General features: G+C 47.7%; 3 protein-coding genes across 3 annotated transcripts; 2 read left to right on the plus strand and 1 right to left on the minus strand.

Moving 5' to 3' along the window:
• Positions 1-12,921: 12,921 nt before the first annotated feature.
• On the minus strand, positions 12,922-14,071 carry LOC120711688 (translation initiation factor IF-2-like). Its single transcript, XM_039997301.1, has one exon. It carries the CDS (start codon positions 13,962-13,964, stop codon positions 13,026-13,028), a length of 939 nt encoding a protein of 312 aa, XP_039853235.1. The 5' UTR covers positions 13,965-14,071; the 3' UTR covers positions 12,922-13,025.
• Positions 14,072-17,406: 3,335 nt separating this feature from the next.
• On the plus strand, positions 17,407-18,232 carry LOC120711696 (probable lipid phosphate phosphatase beta). The gene has a single exon (XM_039997314.1). The coding sequence runs from the start codon at positions 17,508-17,510 to the stop codon at positions 18,114-18,116; it is 609 nt and encodes a 202-aa protein (XP_039853248.1). The 5' UTR covers positions 17,407-17,507; the 3' UTR covers positions 18,117-18,232.
• Positions 18,233-19,285: 1,053 nt separating this feature from the next.
• On the plus strand, positions 19,286-22,477 carry LOC120711702 (vesicle-associated protein 1-3-like). Its single transcript, XM_039997321.1, has 8 exons — positions 19,286-19,940; positions 20,049-20,119; positions 20,224-20,305; positions 20,392-20,507; positions 20,610-20,768; positions 20,867-20,914; positions 21,522-21,599; positions 22,158-22,477. The coding sequence occupies exons 1-8, from the start codon at positions 19,892-19,894 to the stop codon at positions 22,269-22,271; spliced, it is 717 nt and encodes a 238-aa protein (XP_039853255.1). The 5' UTR covers positions 19,286-19,891; the 3' UTR covers positions 22,272-22,477.
• Positions 22,478-23,597: the final 1,120 nt, after the last annotated feature.

Here is a 23,597-nt window from a genome sequence, read left to right on the forward strand (position 1 = left end):
GTTGGACCTCCACTTATCTTGCACCGAATAAAAAGATGGGAACAGATTTCTTCTTGAGCGTAGAAAGGGCACTGACCTGAATCTCTTATGCTAAAGTTGTACAACCGTGCATTTGTGCTAATTCTTTGACGATGAAAAAACCATAAAAAGAATTAAATTTAGGAGGAGCAAAGTTACACCAAACAGTCCAAGTAAAGGCATCGTCTTCCAAAGATTGCCAAAAGTTAATGGTCTCTAAAATTTAGTGGCTTTCAATTGCAATGCAGTATTCACGTTGCTACTGTATCAGGGACCAGGGTGATCGAGGAGACTAGAACTGGAGCGCTACGAAAGCTCCCGAGTTGCAACATGAGCGAGTCTGGCCTTCAGGGGACAGACAGAGGTCCTGGCTTGCCAGGGCCTTTGCAACCGAAACATGGGCTTGAAAGTGTGCTTAAAAGAGCAGGAAAAATGTCAGCAAAGGTGGTGTGATAACCACAGCAGAGATCTAACCAAAACGCTGTCATGGAGCCATTACCAATATGCACTTTTGTTTCATTTCGAAACGAAGGCTGTCGGGGATCTCTCGCCTGTCACGGGGACCCACGGCGAGCTCCTTTCGTGTTCGGCATGGGGAAACGGTCTCCTTTCCCTCAAAAGAAACGGTCTCCTTCGGTAGCGTTGTGTGCAAGGCAAGGTGGACAGTCATCAATTTAGGTAGGTTCGGACCATTGATGTAATACCCTACATCCTGCGTGGCGACATATTTTCTTCCCTGACCCAAAGAGCTTGGCAATAGTGTATACAAGCCTTTGCTCGAGGCTAACTCTCCAAGAGTTTAACATAGCATTGAGTCACCAACCCCCTCCTCATGCACAGAGCCTTCTCTTAAACTAATCCTTAGATTTGCTCTGAATTCTCATCCCAATTCCGATACTCTTAAAGTGCACATAATAGTCCTTAAACTTGTCATACACTCTCATCTAGGTCCATGCTCTTATAAAATGCATTATTTATTTAGAAAAAATATTGCAAATTGTTTTAAATTTATTTGGATTTGAAATCAAGTTCGATTCTCACTCATTGTGGATCCAAAATTTATTGCGAAATATCGAAATCTTTAAATAACTTAGATTTGAATTATTTTTTATTCTCTGAGGATTTTTTAGAGCAAAGGATAAATATTTTTAATATTATTTTAATCTTTCAAATAAAATCAAATATTAAATAAATATATTAAAATGATAAATCTAGAAATCATCAAATATTGAATCCAAGATGATTGGCTCCTGAATTTTTTAATCAATTTTTTATGATATTAGAAGCTGATTGGAAATCCTAAAAGTTTGAAAAAGATTTATAAAACTTTTTTCTAAATATTTTGGAAGCATATGGACTTATTTGAGAGTGTGGAATAAGTTTACGGACTATTACGTGCATTTTGTGAGTATGGGATCGGGATGAGAACTCGAAATTCGTTCAAGGATCGGGACGGGAGCATGGGTACGAGTTTAAGAACTATAATGTGCATTTTAAAAACACCAGGACCGGGATGAAAGCTCGGAAATTTTAGAACCGTCGTATTGAAATTTACTCCTCCACTTATATACTAACCGAGGTTCTCCACAACAGTGCTACTTAGTGTATCGAGTCATACCTTATTTGGTATAGTGGCGCTAGATACTGTAGCCAACTGACTATTAATTACGAGTATTAAATAAAATCAATTTATAAAACTAACTTGACAACTTCTATGCTACTTCGCGAGACGAAATTAATGAGGCCTTTGGCCGAACGATTGGAGAATGATTACTGTAGCATTACTGTAGACAATCATGAATTAATTAGGCTCATTAGATTCGTCACGTAAAGTTGCACCCATCCGTGAAAAAATTTTGCAAATAAATTTTGTTTAGTACTCTATGCATACAAAATTCTCTTGTAGCGCAAGTTACGTTAGAGAAAACCAAACAGGGCCGTTGGAGGCTTGGTAACTGTTTCTAACCCAGTTTGGCAGTTTCTTTCGGTGCATCTTTTATCTGTGCACGCACGAGCCTTTTTCACCACCTTGATTGGCTGTGGACCGACAGGACAGCTATTATCCAGATAACATGAAAAATGGCGCGGGCCTGCTGGGCAAGCGCCGAATTTTTTTTATTTTTATATTTTTTTCGTCGATTTATCAAAAATATATGTGGCTATAATTTTTTTTCAAAAATGTCATCTTGCCGCCGGTTGGTTCGGCAGTAAGGAGTTACCGCCGGTTCATCCGGCGGTAAGATACTTGGCCCACAGCCCATGGAAGATACCGCCGGATCAAACGGGGGTAGCTCCTTACCGCCAATCGATCCGGCGGTAAGTACTACCGCCGCGCTGTAGCCCAGCTATAGCCGGCTGCTACAGCCGGCTGTAGCTGGCAGCGCCCTACCGCCGTTTTAAACGGCGGTAGGTGTTCCCCATATTTTTTTTATTGTTTTATAACCTTTCACTGCTATAATTTTTATTTTTAATTATTTTATAAGTTTTCACTGCTATAAATAATTGTATAATTATTTTAAAAACTATCTAAACTGTAATTATTATCTTTACATTTAGAGATATTTTAGAAAATAATAGAGATAGCGGAGGTTAGGGAAATATTTTTTAAAAATTTATACAAATTAGATTTAACTCTAATAATCTGTGAAAATATATTTTCATGAGATATTCATGAGTTTCAATTACCATTTCGATGTCTTGTCACCTTGCATCAGATTCTTCTGCACCCCCACTATAATTAAAAATATGGGAGTACTTACCGCCGTTTCAAACGGCGATAGACATGCGTGAACCATGCCTATAGACCAAATAGCTCCATCTATAAATAAAACATCGCCCCATCTCATATGAAGTCAGTAGCCATCTTATACAGAGTCTTTAGCCATCCACGCACGGCCACCATGTCTTCCTCTGGTTCTACCTACATTCCGTGGAACAAAATTAGAGAACCTGTGCCTCAAGGAGTGCAGGTTCCAATGTGCTTCTGCGGTTCGTTGTGCAAGCTGATGGAGTCCAAAGTTTTCGGCAATGACTTCGGCAGGAGGTTCTTCATGTGTGAGAACTACGAGTTCGATCCGCCAAAGCGCTACGGCAAGGACAAAGCGAAGGTATCACCTCGCACTATCTAGTTTGCGCCTTCGGAGTTCAGTATGTTAATTCTAACTCGGCTTCGAAATAGAGTCCACCACCTCTTTGTGATTTCATACAGTGGCTGGACACGGAGCAATCGACCGAAGCTAAGGAACACGTTGAGCGCCAAGCAAGGTGGGCTGCGGAAAGGTGGCAGCGAATGCTGCAAGAGGAAAAAATGGAGGAGAAGCGCAAGAAAGATAAAGAAGAGATCGAAAAGAGGTTCGCAGAAGTTGAATGTCGGCAGGCGGAGGAGCGTGAAGCTGATAGGGAGAGGAAGCGAGAGAGGGCCCGCCGTGCGAAGGAGGCGGGACCCGAGGCTATTAGGAAGGGGAAGTATCCTCGGTGCACTCAGTAGATGACTATCATGTAATGTTCGAATTTCATATTCCCTAAGGCATGTTAGGTCTCGATGGAACACGACGTTACCGTGTTCCATGTACATGCCAGTGCAATTGTTTTTGTAATTTCAATCTCAAATTAATCGGCATTGTGTAATTTGTACTAGCTGCAACTAAATTATTCAGAAGTATTGCCCTACAAATAAACTTTTCAGACCGACGCGATAACAACTCCGTTGGCATATATCGGCCAGTACACACAATAAAAATAATGAAAACAATCACCATTCAAACATTGAACACAAATTAAATAGTGGTCCACACAATTCAACGCACAGAACACATGACATGGCATGTCAGGACCTGTTGCAAACTACGGTAACGAGGTCCAATACTAAACCTAACATGCCTTAGGTAATTCGAACAAACATTACATTATTTATTCAGACGTAGCAGTACAACATCAATCATTCACGGGCAGTACCCTTATCACGTCCCGCGATGTCTGGTTTTGCACGCTCGCCTTTGCGTAAATCTTCATTCACCTTCTTTAACCACTCCATATATTGCTGATCACGATGGGTGATCCACGTGCCAATCCACTCATGGAAATGACACCAATGAGTATGCGTGTCATCACCAGCGTACTTTTGCAAACAAGAAACGATTCAAAATTAATAAAAATAATAAAAGCATATTTACAAATTAATCTATACCTGTGATGTTGCACCTCTTTTTTGGACTTCCTCGATATTCTTGCAACACCAATATCTCTGGCCAAAAGTCTCGTAATCACGAGATATGTTCGAAACACAACGCATTTGGCAATAGCAATCTGGTGGCTCTACACCTTTCGGCCATACCTTGCAATCTGTAATACATCTATTGGGATCGTTATGAGAGGGTCCTAAATTAGCCTCCATTTCCCGACGGAAAGCTGCCCGGGAGAATGAGGAGCTCATAGCTGTTTGGTTGGGCTAATTAAAAAAAAGTGGAAACTGAATTGCAAGTCTGTGCTCTCAGGAACCACAAGGTGCTCTTTTATAGATGCAGGGCTGCTTACATGACCAAGCACTTTGAACACAGATATTATCTCTCACTGCTCCATAGTCGTCCACGGTTCTGCACTCGCACGCTCCACAGTGCGCACTCATTCCACTAAAAATAACAACAGGACCTCTCACTGCTCGTACCATCAGCACTCGCACGCTCCACAGCGTTCACTGCTACCACTTTAAACACGGATTATTGCATCGACCTACTCATCGCATCGCCCACTTTAAACTCGTCGTACTGTCACTGCATCGACCTACTCGTGATTATTGCACTGCCCTGACACATCCCATCGCCCGGAACACTACACGGTACCGGCGTAATCGTCACAATGTTAACCATAGGAATTACATCATAATACAACGTTAATGAAACACACAGCAGAAATGCAGTGGCATGGCAGAACCCGTTGCAACTACGGTAAACAGATTTTGATCTAAGCTAACATGCCTTAGGTAATTTTAAAAAACCCAACAAATACAATGATGCAACATGTCACTTGGACTAGGTAGTCCTAATAGCCGTACCCCCACGTAGCAAACTGCGTTGAGCCTTCTCCGCAGTATCCACCCATTGCAGGTTGCGCAGGCGGTGGTGCCGGAGGGCCAGGGCCCTTGTTCTTGTGACAAGGGCAGTTGCAGTAAGGAATAGTGCATGGTTCATCTTGTGAAGCGGCAGCATTGCTGTTATCATCATCTTCGCCGTCTTTGTTACCCTCGCTTACTTCCTCGTAATGGTTCACCTTGCACTCCAGATCAAATATCTTAATCTGGAGGTACTCGATGAACTCCTGAACAGAATCAATTGGTGCAGGATCGACCCACCTGGTAAACTCACAGTTTTCTGGAGCATCTGAAGACTGCAAAACAAATTTCATGTAAGATGTCTCAATGAATAAAGAAATAAAACAACCGAGCATTACCCATGCGTGAGGGCATTTGAAGAAACGCCGACCGCCATCCATCCCGTCGGTGCACATCTGCACTAAGCAGTCCTCACCATGTCTGCATTTTGGCCACGTTTCTCTACGATTATCGTATTATCGAAGAGGAGTTTCATTGGTAAATTCACTCTTGTGTTGTGGCGGAAACTCAAACACTGGTTCTGGAAAGGAATCGGGTCCAAGAGGCCCCTCCCATATTATGGGGTCTCCCTTTCTTCCCCCTTTTTCTTTGCCAAAACCGTAGTAATTCTTCCCGCTAGACCCACCTGTGAGGATTGTGCCTTTATACCTTTCTGTAAAAAATGTCCCATCTATACAAATGACTGGCCGGCAGTGCGGAAACGCCTCAATGCAAGCGCCCAAGGCCAAGAACGACCGTTGGAGTACCTGCTTTCCAGGTTTCTGGGCACATGGATACGTTTTCAAGTCGTAGTAGCTACCAGGATTTCTAAGACATATAGTGTGCAGCAATGCCGGTATATTGTGATGCGAAGCTTCATACGTCCCCCACCTCATCTGCAGCGCTTTCTGTTTTGCTCTGTAAGCTTTGTTGTAGCTAATTTTATATTTAAACTCCTCCTCAACAGCACAAATGATTGACTTAGGTTCATAACTAAGATTGTCCACGATCAAAGGGTACATGTAGTTAGCTATGAAACCTGCACTGAGGTTGCGGTGCTGTGGTTCTAATTGCTCAAGCAGGCATGTGTGCTCCACAATTTTTTTAACCTCCCAGAAATCCTGCCACTTGCCCATAGAAGCATACACCCTGAAAGGACATTCGCTTCTCACACAACGCACGTCATATGTTCTCGGACTGCTCTTGAGAACTTTGAACTGTCTTTGCAAAGAGAGAGTCGACCAACGTTTTATAGCTTCCTTCATGTTGTCACTGTTAGCATACACCGAACCGATGCATACCTCATTTTGCCTGTACTCCCAAGACACCGCTTCACCTTCATTTACACTTAATTTTGAAAATTCATAACCGGACCAATTGTGTGGGACATGATAATCTTCGTCGTCATCATCATCATCATCCGAGGAGTCATCATTCATTGCATTGTGCTGTTCTTCACCCTCCCTCTGAAACTCTTCAACTATCTCTGGAATGTTTTCCCCTTCATCAGCCTGACCAGTTGCTTGACGAGGTTCGTGTGCAACATGTCTATCATCTTCTAAAATCTCAAATTCACCATCTTCTTCATGAGATTCATGCATCGTCTCAGTTTCTTCGGAAACTATATCTCCCTGGCCTTCATGATCCCCGCCCGCTTCAGTTCTAAAACTAATCTTCTCGAATGCTTGAACAAACAACACAAGCGGTAAGCCTCGGCTACTACTTATATTGACATAATTCCTCCGGTTTTGCATCCCTTCAAGCGGCAATAGCTCCCAAAATACTGGTTCCCTTCGACTAACCACTGCCATGACAGAGATCTCATGTTCATCTCGACTAAGGCCGAAAGCTTTAAATAGACAATTGGATATTGAAATCCAAGTCCTCTCTCTAGCTCGGGGTATTTTTTTTGTGATCGAGCTAAACTCTGACAAATCTACCCCTTCAGGACCATATCTAACTTCTCCAGACCCATAGAACACTTGAAAATACAAATCATCTGACATGACTGTCAATATTTACGATAATAATTACTCTTCCTTAGAATTTAATCAACGCTAAAAAATAATTTTGCTATTTTTGCATATATCTTAATTATTTCTTTACAATTTTTATTACTGACAACAATTTCTATTTCTCTGTAATATAATATTAATTAATATTATTTTTTATGCGACAAATATGTCTGTTTGAACTCATTAATATTTTCAATTATATTCGTATGTAAACTAATATTTTCAATTACATGTTCTACGATTTTATATCGTAATAATTTATTTTCGAATCACTAATATTTCTACATATAAAAAAATAATTTCTACACATCAAACTATACTCAAATAATTACACGCTAAAAACTATTTCTACACATAAAACTATATTAAAAACACTAATATTTCTAATTCTAATCTACAAACTATTATTAATAAAATTAAAATTGTACCTGCGCGCGCCGTCTCGGTGCGGCGGCGGCCGGCCGGGAGAGCGCTGCGAGCGCCCGGCGCGCGTGCGGGAGCCGCGCGGGGGGCGGCGCGGGCGGACGGCGGAGCGAGCGGACGGCGGAGCGAGCGGGCGGCGGCGCTGGGGGACGGGCGCACGCGGGGTTTAAAGGAGGGACCTTACCGCCGGTAGGTGCTTACCGCCGGATGATCCGGCGGTAGGTTCCACCTACCACCGGTTGAACCGGCGGTAAGGCTCGGCCCACCACGGCCCAGCACGGACCGATCCTACCGCCGGTTCATCCGCCGGATGAACCGGCGGCTGGGTGACATTTTTGAAAAAAAAACAATACATATATTTTTGATAAATCGAAAAAAAATAAAAATAAAAATAAAAAAAATTCGCAAGCGCCACTAGTTCGGCCGCTGAGTTTCAGGCCCAGGACGGATGACGATTCACTTCACTTTTCCAAGGCCCGACCTGAGGCCTCATCGGGGAACTGAGCTGCCCATCTCCTTTATTTATTTCCTTTTTTCTTTCTCCCTTTCAAACGAGCGAGTCAGATCAGAGAGAAAAAAAACAAGAAGCCCTTAAAAATGGAAATCTAGAACAGTCTCTGCATCATGGCATTGTCTCGTACATATACAGAAACATGGTCCGAATGTTACTAACTGCCATTTCTGTTATTATTATAAAACAGAAAGGCCCATATCTGGACGTTTTGTTGTTTGCATTACCTCTGACTGAAAATTCTGGTGATGAGTTTTCACCTGAACTCTCTTGATTATGCTACTACACGAACCCACACCGATGTTCATCAGGTTGCAACATGCTATACCGAATGTCACATTGACTCAATTGATTTTTGTAGGATAAATAAATATTGTACTAGTACTCTGTTTCCAGAGCTAGGGAAATTATAAAGAAGCAAGCATCAAAGCAGCTATGCCATTAACCAGGGACTACAACGCAGTTTTGAGGTGGGGTGTTTAGTTAGTGAAAAATTTTGGATCAAAGGTCACATCGATTGTTTGACCAGATGTCGGGAGGACTATTCGGACACTAATTAAAAAACTAATTTCAGAACTCACTTGGAAACCACGAGACGAATCTTTTGAGGCCTTTGACCGCGTCATTAGCACATGTTGGTTACTGTAGCACTTATGGCTAATCATGCACTAATTAGGCTTAAAAGATTCGTCTCGTCATGTACATCCAAACTGTGTAATTAGTTTTGTCATTTAATTATATTTAGTACTTCATACATGTGTTTAAAGGAGAGGTGAAAAATTTTGGGTGAAAATTTTTGGGAACTAAACGGCCCCAAAAATTCAGGATAGACTGTTGTGTGGGCTGTACTCCGAAACAAGTCACCATCATGGTGCTCCAAACCCTTGGCCCATCCAGGCCGAGGCCGAGGACGGGCTAGCTAGCTATTTGCTTTGAGACATTCCTTCATCGACAGGGAGTGAGAGCAGTGTCTTACAGAGACTGGCCGTCCAACGCATGCAAATCATGCCTCCTCCTCCTTTACAAGCTTTGATGGCTTGATCTCTTTTCTTTCTGTTCCTCTAATGCCAAGCAAGAGCGCATGACCTGTCGCAGGTTCACAGCACTTTTGCGTCAATTTGGATGGCAAACTGAACCAACATCTCTGAAATGAAATCATCAGTTCACTTGCAGAGAGCTCAGCAGTCAGGCACTCAGGCTTAGCAGTTGTTTGCAGTTTGGTCATCAACCGGGTTTGGCCTTAAAATTTCCCCCGTCAGTGGACAAGCGAGTTGGATCACAATCATAGCCGCCAATAAATGAGGTCGCTGCAGGTTTGCTGGGAGCGCGCTTGACAGGGAGAGACTATTCAATTCCCGAAATCATTTGTTGTGTCAGTAGCCAGCTACGAGTAATCAGTTCAACCTGCAATGCAGCAGGGTAAACAAGTATACATGTGACGAGCCAATGAACTCTAGCTGCTCATGTGCGTAGTTTTTCTAGGTCAGAAATGCAATGCTAGGAGAGGCCGGCCGGGCCAGGTGAAGAACCGGCAGCTGCTGTAGCTTGGTTGGACTCGAAGGTCATTCATGATTCATGAAGAACAGTGCCGGCAACTATTGATGCCTTGTCCTTGAGGATTAAACAACTCCCAGCTTCTTCCATTGGAGTTATGTTGCCATGCTTGTCAGTCTAATCTAACTATGATTCCGTGTCTTCTCTGATTAATCTACTCCTATATGCAAGCAAGAAGGTACTACCATGACCATCTGTTGCAAGTAAAATATGGAGTTGTGGTGAACTGGAGCATAGGAAGGCCCACTGCCATCCTATGTGCATCTAGCCATCTACTGCTCCTGGTGTACAGGCACTTATACGGCCTATATATACACATTAGCATACAGTATACTACGTGTAAACAAGAACTGACAGTTGAAATTGTTGGAATATAAGTGAATTGTCCACCTCTCCCCATCAGCTTAAGCTTTTGGGTTGAACTGGTCGGTGCATGCAATTCAATATGATATCAAAGCCAGAGGTCTCGAGTTCGAATTCTGGTTAGCGCAATTAAATAAAATAATTGCCGCTCGCTCCTATTTCACGTCTGAGGCCTGAGGGAGCCTCCACGTGAGGGGGGTGTTAGAATATAAGTGAATTGTCCACCTCTTCCCATCAATTTAAACTTTTGGGTTGAACTAGTCGGTGCATGCAACTCAATAGAAATGGCTCCTACATTCCACGGTCCCAAGATCATGGTTCAAACTCGAGTCATGGCATCTTGAGTTTGCTACTCATTCGGGTTGCCTGCCTTTTGAGGCCTTTAGAAGTTTGGGCTTTCCGAGTGCTTTTGTGCAGCCGCGCTTTATACGTGGATTCCCTTTGCATGGGCAGAGTTGGACTTGAAAGACAGAGCAAGCTATCTGAAAGAGAATGTTTGAGGACTACTGGCTGGAGATTCGAAAGAACGGATTCAAACTTTGGACTGTCCTGAAAAGTGCATGTACGGTCTGGATGCTTGATGATATCCTAAGTTCCCAACAGGTTCCATATTTTATTAAACAGCTTTTTGGATATGCAAGAAATGCTTCATTTCTCACTCGCAAAAAAGAAAAGAGAAGCTGATCATGTGTCGCTATGCAAACATGGAGCTTAGTTTGGGGGCAGAAATAAAGATGGCTGCGATCTGCTACCTAAACTCATCCCTGCTGTGGATGTGCACGAGCCTTGTACTCCAGTCAACGTAGAGAACATTTTTGGGGACGCAAAAAGCCCTCGCTCATCATCGCCGGCCCACAGAGAAAGCTACGCCGGTGATGATGCCCCGTTGCAGAACGTATTCAGTATGAAGCAACAACTACAAAGCAACTGTAATATATCTGTATCTTTTTGATCCATGGAAAAACGAGAAGCTAATGGAGTACTCCTGCTCGTGAAGTTGTAGCCGGTACGTCTACCTTTGTTTGAAGGAAAGGCGGCGAATTAAAGTTTGGGCAACAAGCATGCGGAGCGTACACTACTCATTATTCAATTCGAACGATCGGCTCTGCCCTGCGCTGCAACCGTGAGATAAAAAAAAAAGTCGTTTTGAACCCGGCAAAGACGATCTCATCTGTTTCTGAAAGGGGAAAAGACAGCTACCTGACAATGCGCGAGGGCGCCTGGCAGGTCGTATCTTGTATTTCAATACACTTCCATGGGCAGGCAGTACGAATACGCGTACAGGTACAGCGCTGCGAGGGCAAGATCCGCAGCAGCAGCGGCAGCACACCCACATGGCGCCGGAGGCGCTGCCTGCAGATCGTCAAAATCTCGCGCCCAGGCGTGCAGGTTTAGCAGGCAGCTATCCTCCATCTGAATTTGATCCGTATCCGCTATCCTCCTGCTCCAAGGTATGGAACGATGCGGCAAGCTGCTCCGGAGGCCCAGAGCCCCCCACAGCCTTCCCCTCCATGCATGCGAACAGCAGAAGGTCACATGAGGAACAGAAGGCGACGCCTGAAATGAAGGCGATGGAGCAGTGCCGAACGCTTCCTCTTTTATGGCCCTTGAACGCGGCTGTCTATTCCTTTTGTCTTCCGCTCGCTCCGGCATCAAAAGCCTCCCCCGCCGGCATCGAACGCGACAGCCCCAGGGAATATGGGTGGGCATTCGGCTAACTCGAAAATTTCGGGTCGGATTTTTCGGGTTTTTAAAATTTCGGGTTTCCAAAATTGTTACTCGAAATTTGTCCTAAATAATCAAAACCCGACATTTCGGGTACCCGAAAATTCGGGTTCGGGTAACCCGAAACTACCCGATTTCAATAAACTGATTGCCGAGATCCAAATCAAGAAGATTTTCAAAATAAGAAACATCAAACCCAAATTTCCAATGAATTAGGCAAATTGTAATGAACAAACACACATAAGAAAGCCAACAAAGCATACATCGGAGCAGAGTATTGGCATTAAAACAGACTTGCAGACCTGCTGCTGTTCGTCACTCTGAGTACATCGAGTACTACTTTGTCACAGCCGACCACCAAGGGAACTACACGCCGCGCGAATTAACCAGGGCCGGGAGCGCGAGCGACGGCGGGGTTCGGAGTCCTGGCAGAGATCCGGCAATGGTGGGCTCAGCGCCAGATTTTGGGGCGGCAGGGGGCCGTGGATGGGATCTCGGGGGGAGGGGAAAGGGGCAGGACAGCCAGCCACTGGAGACGAGACGAAGCAAGGCGAGGAGAGGAGAGATGCCGCGGTGGCCGCAGTGTCGCTCGCGCGCAGGGATGAGATGCGCCGGCCGCCGTCACGGGCAGGGGGGCAGGACAGTCGGGGTGACTGGGGCTGGTGTGTGTGCGTAAGGCCTGGGGGCACGGCGTGGGGTTAGGGTTAGGCTGGTGTTGGGCTGGGAAGAATGTGCCTCGACGCTTGGTGTGGTGGTGGGCTGGGCCGCAACTTACTTGGGCTAATGGGCTGACCAATTTTTCGGGTAAATCGGGTATTTCGGGTACCGTGGCCCAAAACCCGAACTACCCGTATTAATTTCGGGTTCCGTGGGCTGGAACCCGTATTAGAGTTCGGGTTTTTCGAGCTCGGGTTTTTCGGATTCGGACTTCGGGTATCGGGTTTTTTGCCCAGCCATACATACCAGGGAATAAACAACCAGCGGCGCCACCACACGCGCGCAGGCAGCTACAGTGCCCTCGCCGGCCGCACCTCACGGCACGCGCCCGCGCAGGGACGCCGTCAGAACATGCGCGGCCACTGTGCTCGCCTTACCCTCTGCAGGCGGCAGCACAGTGTTTGCAGTTGCGCGGCTGCCGGAGAGGGCACGGCCGCACAGGCACTCTGGCGGTGGCCAAGGTTAACGATCGATCGAGAGCGGACGGTGACGGGACGGAAGGAAGGAAATGAGATTACCAGACCTATGCAGTTGATTGATCGACTAACCCACAGGTGACGGGGGGAAAATTAGCAGAAAGGGTTAATGGACATTGATGGTTTTTGTCTTTTTTTTACAGCCTGTAGATGATGAGGAAGCACGGGAGCACGGCGCGGCGGTCGAACACCACCAGCTCTCCGCCCTTGCCGCCGACCCGGGCGGAGTCGTAGTGCTCCCTCGGCGCGGGGCCCGCCCCGGGCTCCGCCACGCGGCCCGCGATGACCCTGCACAGGAACATGGCTCGCCGCCCGGCCGCGGGCCCGCCGCGCCGGCTGGCGTGCGCGCCGCCGCTGCCGTCGAAGGTCCGGATGCGCGGGGCGTCCCCGCCGCCGGTCGCGGCGGCGGGCGAGGACCCGTACGGCGGCGCCGGGGAGAAGCGCATCATCTCGTTGCCGTCGGCGGCGCTGCGGGCGGCCCCGCCGGCCCGGGCGCGCACCGCGGCGCGGTAGTCCTCGAAGCGCGCCACGGCGCGCGCCGGGTTGTGCACGCGGAACAGCATCTCCACCACGCCCGGGAACGCGCCGCCGCCGCTGGTGGTGGGCGCTCCCGGGCCTGGCTGATTCGGCGGCGGCTGCGGAACCGAAAACGGAAGCGGAGACGACCACGAGGAGAGGAAGATGATCTCCACCACCTGCCGCGACGAGTGCCCCGCGGGGAGCTCGGTCAGCGCCGGGACGGGGCCGAGGGGGCCCGGGGGCGGCGACGGCGGCACGACAGAGGCCGGCTTCGTCTTCGTCTTCTTGCCCGGCTCGGCACTCGGCTTCGACGACCCCGACCCCGGCTTCGGCCTCGCCCCGCCGGCGTGCTTCGACGAGGCAACGTGGCTGAGCGCGTCCCCGGAGCTCCCGCACCCGGCGCGCGGGAGGAGCGGGTGGAGCCTCTTGGGCGCCGCCGCCGCGACCCTGGCGGCCACGTCGTCGGCCGCCATGGACTTGCAATGGAGGGACCGGACCCAGCTCCCCGCCGCCGCCGCCGTCGGGCGGCGCCGGGGCGGCGGAGGCTTCTCCGGCATAGGGCGCGCGGGGGGTCGGAGACGCAGCGGTCGCTGTGGCCGACGGCTGTGCGTCGCTGTGCGGTGTAGCGACGACTAGGCGGAGTAGAAGGCTAGGACACGTTGGTATATATGGTTAGCGGAGCGGTCACTACGCTAGCAATGCCTTGGCCCTTGAGTGGTCTGCTAATCCTGGGCAGGTTGCGCAGCTGTCAGTGTTAGCGCTGCTCAGATAGCGCACTTGATCAGAGCAAAATTACTATTTACAACCAGTAGAATGCATCATATAGTAGGATATACGGTGGCTAGTGGTCTCTGCACAGTACTGTACGTAACCACTGTAGGGACCGTGGTGGGTTCACAGGCTTCTCATCATCAGACTGCAGTATCCACTGTTGAACGTTTTAAAATGACCGGTAGATCGAGAGGGTGATGTCATCACTCTTCAGTAACGTTGCATGCAAAGCATTCTTGGTGACAGGGGCTGGGATTCCTAAAAGAGGGCAGAGCAGAGCAAATTTAAGCTCGTATTCAATCTGTGCCGTCCTTGGGGTTTACAAATGGAAACGGCACGTACGTTTCTGTATTCCAATACGAGACGCCAATTGAAGTTACGCCCCCAAAGTCCGAAACCACTCGCACAGTCACGCACTTCACGGCCGGCGTTTAGCTTACCTTTTATCACACTACTCTAGCTCACATGCCTTTGCATTTTTCCGGCTTCTTCCAGCTACCCCCCCGGAGCCACATGTCACGGCATCGACACTAGCCTGGTGTATCAAAACCGAACCAGCATTATTGGCACGATCGTCCTATACTCGTAGCGACCATGTAGCTACCAGTAAAAATTGCGCTCCCCTCCCCCTCTCGTAATCGTAAGATTCCATTCCACTCCAATATTCCGTGGCAGCCTCGAACGAGATCGAGCGAGCGCCTCACGCCATGCACGCATGTACCCCGGCCGCTGAGAAGCGAGCGAGAGGCAAGGATCGAGGCGGGCAGGCGGCCACGGAAGCGGCGTGCCATGCCAAGCAAGCGCGAGCGTCCAATCCCGCAACTGTAGTGCACGTCACCGGCGATCGGCCACGCACACGACGGCGCGCGCGGGACCGGACGGATCCGCGCGTCAACCGTCGCCGTGCCGCCGCCGTGCGCGCTCGCTCGCTCGTGTGCGTGCCCGGGACGACGCGACGCATATTCTGTTTCGTTTCGTTTTCTCGGCGGCTAGGAGACGGTCAGGGGCTCCGGGCTCGGCTGCTGCTTCCAACGGGGAGCACTAGCTAGTGTGGTTAGGCACGCAAGGTCGGCAGGTTAGGCTGGAATTTTCGTTTTCTAATTTCTAAATGCTAGCCTAGTGGCGTGCATGACCACCGCACCTTAATTACAGGCCATAAACTTCTGTTTCTTGCAACCAGTAGGGGCCTACCCCTTCTGTTTCATTAAACAGGGGAATTACGTGCCAGTTAAGCCTGAATTGAACACGGGACAGGAAGTGCATGGTGGTACTCCATGCTCCCCTCTGAAGATGTGGATGGATGGAACAAACAATTGGCCCGCATGTCAACAAAGGAACACCCTGCCTCATTCACCGAAGAAAGTACGCGTGACACACGGTAGGTACCTGCCCTGGCTTAAATTCGGATTTTGAACTAAAGGGCCGGAAGGTATGGTGCCAAAAGTGACCTTTTTCTCGTCCGCTCGCGCAGAGGATAATCTCACTGCTGCCGGCTGCGGCTGCGGCTGCGGCTGCGCCTTTCAACGCTTTCGCGCTGAGTCTGGCCCTGTTTAGTTCCAAAAAAAAAATTTCTGCAGTATACGTCACATCAAATATAGTTGAAAAAAAATAATTAATTATACAGTCTAACTGATTATTACGAGATGAATATTTTAAATCTAATTAGTTCATAATTGAATATTATTTGGTAAGTAACAATAAAATATACTACAGTACTAAACCAACAACTTTTCACCAATTAAACAAGGCCACGTGTGTGCCACAAGATCATGCGTGCGCTTTCTGTCGTGTCGATTTGATCCACGAGGCGGGCAGGGGCGTTAAACTAGTAGTGACGCTGACGCTACACCACAGTTTGAATTGGTTCGGTTAGCTTGTGAGCCCGGTGAAACACAAGTGGAGGATAATGCAGGGGGGACAACGGGACAGCATTCAGCAAACCCAACTTAATTTTTTCGGATTGTACTGCAGCAGCAAGAGTACGTGTGAGTTTAAATTTGAAATCGAAGCCAATCGACAAGATCAACAGGTGATCAACCGCAGCGGAACGGAAAGCTCAAGCTTGTCCTTGGAATCTTGGAACCTTAATTAACTCTCAGCCCAGACCGAGTTCGAGGTGGATTTGAAAGGAGCGGTGGGGGAGTTCCGAGGCATCGTTACCACACGGCCCGGCGGCCTTTGATTGCTCACGCCTGCGGGCCTGCCGCCGTGCGCGTGCGCGTGCGCCGCCACCGTGCCAAAAGGCCCATGCGCAAGGCCGTGTCTCAGGAACCTGCGGCGCCAAAACGGAGCTCTGGATCCGGCGGCCGATATCCCGCGTCCGGATCGGACGCTGTGGCGGCCTCGTCTCCTGCCTCTGAAATAACTAGTATGCAGTTCTGCAGGCTGCAGGACTGCAGGAGGGTTGGCCGTTTCTTGCGACTTGCGATGCAGTAACACAGTATATCCTCTGCTATCCTGTACCGCCATTTTGCCCCGGATCCTCTTTATACTGTACGTATAAAACGACAGGAAACGCTGGTCAACTTGGCCGCTGCTCCTTCTGAACTCATGCAGGCTAAAGGGTACACGATTTTGAGACGAGAGCCGAACGAGCAAGGGGTGTTTAGAAACAGGGACTTCAAAAAAGTCCCAGTGACTTTTTAGTATTTAGAAGTATTAAATAAATATTAATTATAAAACTAACTGCAGAACCCTGGGGCTAAACTGAGAGACGAATCTAATGATGTATCTTAATCTATGATTAGCGAATGGTTACTGTAGCATCACTGTAGCAAATTATGAATTAATTAGGCTCATTAGATTCGTCTCGCGAAAAAGCACTCAGCTGTCAAAAAACATTTATAAACAGATTTTATTTAATAATATAAAATAGTAAGATTTCTTTTGATGTGATAGGGACTTTTGGAAAAAGTCCTGGAGCCAAACAGGCCCTAAAAGTACATTCTTGCAAACACGAAGAGATTAGGGTTTACCTCCTCTCCCGATCACAGATATAAAATCGTTCAGGATACTGGGCTACAAGGGGAAACTTGCAACGTTAACTTTTTAAATATGCTTTATCGAAGTACTTTTTATGAAAATTCAACTAGTACCGATATCTATAGTCAAAATTTGAAATGTGTGCCCAATTGAAATTTAAGAACACCGCGAACACTTTGGGCCCAAATATGAATGAGAAAGGTCCAACATCTGAGGGAGCAAAAAGGCCCATCTACCAAACGCATCGCAACCAGATCAGATTCGGATCGGTGGCACGCCCCTTGGCCGGCTGCCGGCCTCCTCCGATCCCACCACTGACCTTTCCCAAATCACCCCTGCCGGCGCGCATGCCCCCCTCGACCACCTCGCCGTCGGCGCCGGTGAAGCCCGCCCTCCTGGGCGGCGTCGCGGGGTTGGACGCGGCCGTGTCCCTCCGCCTCCACGCGCTCTTCCTCCCGGTGCCGCGCCTCCTCCTCAAGGCGCTCGAGGTCGCCGGCGACGGCCGCATCTGGCTCCCCGTCCCCATCTCCCTGCTCCTCCTCTCGGCCTCCCCCGCCAACGCGTCCGGGGCGGTCTCCCCGCTCCTGGCCGGCCTCGTCGCGGGCCTCGTCGTCGACCTCGCTCTCGTCGGCCTCGTCAAGGTCCTCGTCCGCCGCCCGCGCCCGGCGTACAACGCCAAGGACATGTACGTCGCCGTCGCCGCCGACCACTGGTCTTTCCCCAGCGGCCACTCCTCCCGCGCCTTCCTCGTCGCGGCCTTCCTCGCCGCCGGCGGCTTCCAGCCCCGCGAGGCGCTCTTCCTCTGGGCCGCCGCGACGTCGGCGTCCAGGGTGCTCCTTGGCCGGCACTACGTCCTCGACGTCGTCGCGGGGGCTTTCCTCGGCGTGTTCGAGGCCTGGCTCAGCAGCTTGCTCTTGAGATTCATGTGCGCCCAAAGCACATTTCTGGTGTGCTAAACTGCTAATCCTTGCCCTTTTGTACTATTATTAATTACACTGTGATGGCATTGTTGTTGTTGCGAAGTTGCAATTTGGTAAGCAATTCAAGTTTGCTGAGCAGACATGCTGTTTCATGAGAGAATATCCTACTATATTTTTCCAGTAGGAACAATGTTTTGGCCTTGGGTTGATGCAAATGACAGTAGTTACCTGGGAGAGTATGTGCATATTCTTTACTCATGGACTAACACTAACAGCCGGCTGTTATTAATCTTTTTTTTTCGAAAACTATGTTACTAATCTTACGATGAGCAATTGCCGTGATAAATTTGTTTCTACTTCCAGTTCCAGGTGCTGTGGCTACTTGCTACAAACGTGGCTAGGCTGTTCTAGTCTTTCGTGAACATACTCTGCATTGGATACTTGCTAGATGTGTACTGGTTAGGTGCCATGTCTTAGATGCAATGCACAATTGCATTTAGATACACCAAGAAAAATGATTGCTTCCAGATACTTGATATCAATTCGATTTTACCATCGTGAGCATTGCTCCCAGGTGCGGACAGCCGTGAACTGTTGACTTTACAGTAGATCACCGTGTAATCAGCACAAAACTGGGATAATTTTTCAGTGTCCGCTTCCAGGCGCTTGCTGCGTCTTGAAGACGCCAACCAAATCACCCTGTCTACATCAAGGATTTTCATTTCGAATGGGGTATCAGAGTAGGCACGGGAGTTGAACTGCATCGCTGGCAAGGGAGCTGGATGGGGAGAAACGGAGTAATTGGCTGCAAGACCTCCAACAATGCGGCAACAGTCAATCTGCCAATATCTTCAGTCCTGCTAGTGTTGGATCGTGGCATGTTGTTGGCGATGGAACGGCGAAAACTGAAGGAGCTCGTTTCCGGCGCCTGAATCATTATCCTCAAGACTGCTTATCCAGCAGCTCACGAGCAGAGGATAATCTGCGGCCTGCGGGCACAGTCGGCACACCTCTGAATTCTTTGGCGACCAGGTCTCAAATGAGGTGGACAGATGACGACTGCCAAAGCGACAGGCTACGGCGGGCGCAGAGACTCCAGAGGCCATTCGTCGTCACGTCCACAAACGACGAGAGATCCCCGTCCAACATCAAAACTTGATGCAGTTTACGGCAAAAAAAAAGGTTTGCGGATCAAAACTTCGATCGAGTCTCCCGTTTTCGTCGACGGCCGCCGCACCCAGAGAACGGTAAAGGTAAGGGTACACGGCTCCGCCGCCGACCCTTTTTCCCCGCCAGCGTGGGTGGGCGGCGCAACGACCCCAACCCCAACTGGCAGCCGGCGTCGCCTCGCAGTTCCTTCCAGCGGCCGTTGCCCGAACCCAACCACCCCTGCCAGCCAACGCGCGAACAGATTGCCGTCGGGGGAGACCCGGATTAGCACGACGCCACCGCCGCTGCCAATCATTACTCGGCCTACTAAACCTTTGCTTAGTTTATGCCGACCCAGACTCCACCTCTCCTCCGGAGCCCGAGCCCCGTCGTCTCCCGTCGCCCTACGATTCGACGATTCGGTTCTTCTTCCCCTATCAAAAGGATCCAAGCCCTGCCAGCCGTACTCGTCAATAGCCTGGCTTTGTCTCTCTCGTGTCCCGATACTTTGCTTCCGGGGGCAGGAAACACGCGGCCGGGGGCCCCCGTCTTGGATATTTCAGTCTTCAGGTTCTTGGATCTTCCAGATTCTCGGTTCGCGAGAGGAGAGGAGAGGAGGGCGTTGAATTTCCACTTCTGATCGTTGTTCCTCGATCGCCGCCATGAGTAACACGCTGCTTCGAGTCTGCCCTTCCGACCTGAAGATGCCATGTAAGCGCTTATACTTACCCTGTTAGTTCTCGGTGTTCCCTGTTGCGTTCTTTCGGATTATTACCAGGCTGATCGGATCGTTTGCTGCTGTTCCGGTGCCATGGACAGTCGAGCTCAAGAAGCAGAACTCAGCATGCCTGGAGCTCGTCAACAAGACCGATCAGTGCGTGGCTTTCAAGGTGACGAATTTGGCGAGTTTGTTTTGGCGAAAGATGCACATCTTGTGCTTCGGGGTCAGCCTCGCAGAGATTGATATTGTTCCTTCGTCCCGTCGAATCTACAGGTGAAGACGACGAACCCTAGGAAGTACGCCGTGCGGCCTGCCTCCGGTGTCGTGCCGCCCAGGGGATCGTTCGGCATCTCAAGTGCGTCCGCTTCGCCCGTATGCTCTGTATCTGTGTCTCGTTTGGTTGATCGATCGTTCTCATCCGCTACGGTGAAATTGGTGTAGTTACGATGCAAGCGCCCAAGGAGATTCCCCCGGACTACCACTGCAAGGACAAGTTCCTCGTTCAGAGTATCGCTGTGGAGGAGGGGACGGCGCCGAAGGACATTGTCCCTGACATGGTAAATTCTTGCAGAACTCGCATTTACGGAGCTGAATGGCACTGTACGATGTTTGGTTTTACAGTCGAGAGTATCGCGTAACATTCACTGTGCGTCCTGTAGTTCAGTAAAGCACCAGGTAAGTTGGTCGAGGAGTTTAAGTTGAGGGTGATCTACGTCCCTGCCAATCCTCCATCGCCTGTGCCTGAGGAAGCAGAGGAAGAGGATTCCCTTGATTCAGACGTGGACCATGAAGTGGAAACACCATCCACGTCCAATTCTGTAAGTAGTGACCATACTACTCGCTGCTTTAATCATATGACACCATGTTCGTTCCTAGTGAGGTACTAATGATGATTGGTGTTTCAATTGCTTTTCAGAAATCAGGGCAGGGACATGCATCTAGATCACAAACTTCACATAACAAGGTGACTCTAGTTCCACCTAAATTGCACTGACTCTTCTTCTTAATTCCACCTAAATTGCACTGACTTTTTATCTTAATTCCACCTTCCCGTCTTATCTCAGATTGATAATACATGCATATACTATGTCCATAAACACTTAACTCAAGCTGATCAGTTGTTCTGTAGCATCATCTTAAAATATTTGATCTAACTTCAGTACTGTACTCTCATGAAAATACCACACTCTATCCTTGTTAAATCTTTCTGTCTGTGATGCTACTGCTTAACTGAATAGTTTCATTTTCATCAACAAAATAATATCATAAGATTTGTGCGGGAAAAGTTCTTACCATAAGCAAACTTCCTGCTCGTGTGGTAACTAAGGAAACTCTAGTTTAGCAGAATCGTATGGTTTCAAGATTTATTGCTCTGTAGTCTGTACCATTGTAGTGTGTCAGAATGACATTTGAAAATTGAGAAACTTGATTCCTATTCACCGTAGACTCGCATTACTTCCACTGTGATTATCATCACAATTAGTTCAAGATGTTGCGATTGTAATTTCAGAATCTTTGTTCTATCCTAAAATTTTGCCTGACATCTTTTTTGATGTTTTGTGGCTCTCTAGGACATCTCTATGGTATCCAAGTCAGGAGACCAGGAAAGTAGATATGCAGAAGAAAACAAGAAGATTCAGAAAGAGCTGGTATGACTTTTCATCTGATGATGAGTTTCTCGTTTTTTTACTTTTAAGAATTGTAATTTCGAGGAAACTAGTTACTTTATTTGTTTCGTATTTACATTATTACTTCTGCACAACTAAGTTACCCTTTTATTTGTTACGTGCTAGTTTAATCAGCTCCTATTATGATATTTAGTTTAGGTATTATTGTTTGCGTTTAAAAAAAAAGGTATTATTGTTTGGGCTCCTTACAGTTCTATTAATCGTTTAAGAGAACATAATTCTTTGAGTATATATACATATGTTGAGATGTACATAGTGATAGTGCGAAGCTGGTTAAATTATGGTACAATAAACAAATCGCTAAGTACAGCAGCCGCCAAGATGCCTTGAAGGTTAGGGTAGTGATATGATACTTCTTCAGAAGATAGTAACACAAAATGAGAACACGATTTGATGGCCTCTTGTTTTGAACTGATTTGCAGCATACCTTTCTATAACCAGAAGTCCCTTTCCAATTCTGTTTGCTGTTGCAGCTTTGGTGTGTGATCACTAACTGGTCAAAGTTGCTCTGTTTTTCAGGAACTTCTTCGGAAAACAAAGCCGTCTCCTGGGGGCTTCTCGGCCACGTTTGTGCTGCTGATCTTCTCGTTATCTTTCCTTCTTGGATACCTGATGTTGGGAAGCAGAGCATAGCGACACACGGCAGCACATCATTTTTTCTGCACGGTTCTTCTATCTTTTTGGCACCTTTGCACTCTGCTCCTTTTCGTACAGAATTTGTATTAGTTAGTCCACAATACAGATAGGTTATTTGGGACTTCCAAGTGTCCATATTATAACAGACCTTCAGTTTTGAAATATATATGTGTGCTCGTAATGGTAGAGGCTGTGTTCAAAGTTCCGGAAGCATTTTTTTGCTACAGGTTCAATCAAAAAAAAATCTTACTACAACAAGAGCTTCAATGTTTGCTTGACTTTGATCACGAAGTGCATTGAGATCAGTACATAGATGGAGCAAACATCAGCGATTCAGCGTGTTCTACTAAAATGCTCTAGTAGTGAGTTTTATTAAAAGTCTGTGGACACGTTGCTGTGAGCTATATGAAAAGTTTGTACTGCCCTGTCTGTAAAATGGTTATAAAATACTATGTTATTCAATGATTAACATATAAATAGCAATTTTAGAAAAGAAAAAATAATTTTCGTCAATTTCGCATACACCATTAACATCTGATCCACACATGTAGCTCCATAGAAATTTAAAAATATACATGATTAATATAACTAAGTAGGTCCATAGAAATTTAACATCCGATCCGCATTACATCTATCTAACTCCCTCTCTTGGAAATTGCTGTCACAGGTAAAATTATGCAATGCCACACAGCATCCACGAAAGCAAATTCAACATGCATCGACAGATTATACTTGGGCGCCATTGAATTCACCTAGGACACGGACAAGTCCTTCCTCGCGGTGAAATGAGCGAGCAGCTTCTCCTTGTCCGGCAAGACACTGCTTCGCCGTCTAGTCGGAGACGTACTCCTTGGCCCATCGGCACAGGTCCGGCGAAGCAGGGGCGGTGGCGTGGCGTGGCGTGAGCAGGGGCGCTGTATGGGCTGACTCGGCCGGATTGGCCCGAAAAGCCCGAGTTGATGGCGCGTATGGGGCTCTAAATGGACCGGACGGGTCGTAGTCGGTTGGAGAGTCCGAGGTCGCGACGAACCCAATGCCTTACAAATTGTAAAACAATATGAGAACCGTTGGATAAATTGAATAGCTTTTCACACCTGTTAAATTAGGTTTGAGAAAATCTAAATAATGGATTCATTAAGTGGATGGTTATGAAAGGAAAAATAAAAAACTGGAAAAAGGGCAAAAAAAAGTTGGGAATAAAGAAAAATAGAAAGATAAATGATGGAAAAACACACACCTGCGCTTGTGGGCCGTATTGTAGATCGAGCTGCCTTCATCGTCAGCCCATCAGATTACATGGACATCCCTTAAAAAAAACAGATT

The sequence above is a fragment of the Panicum virgatum genome, chromosome 1K, assembly GCF_016808335.1.
Source record: "Panicum virgatum strain AP13 chromosome 1K, P.virgatum_v5, whole genome shotgun sequence".
Lineage (NCBI taxonomy): Eukaryota > Viridiplantae > Streptophyta > Magnoliopsida > Poales > Poaceae > Panicum > Panicum virgatum.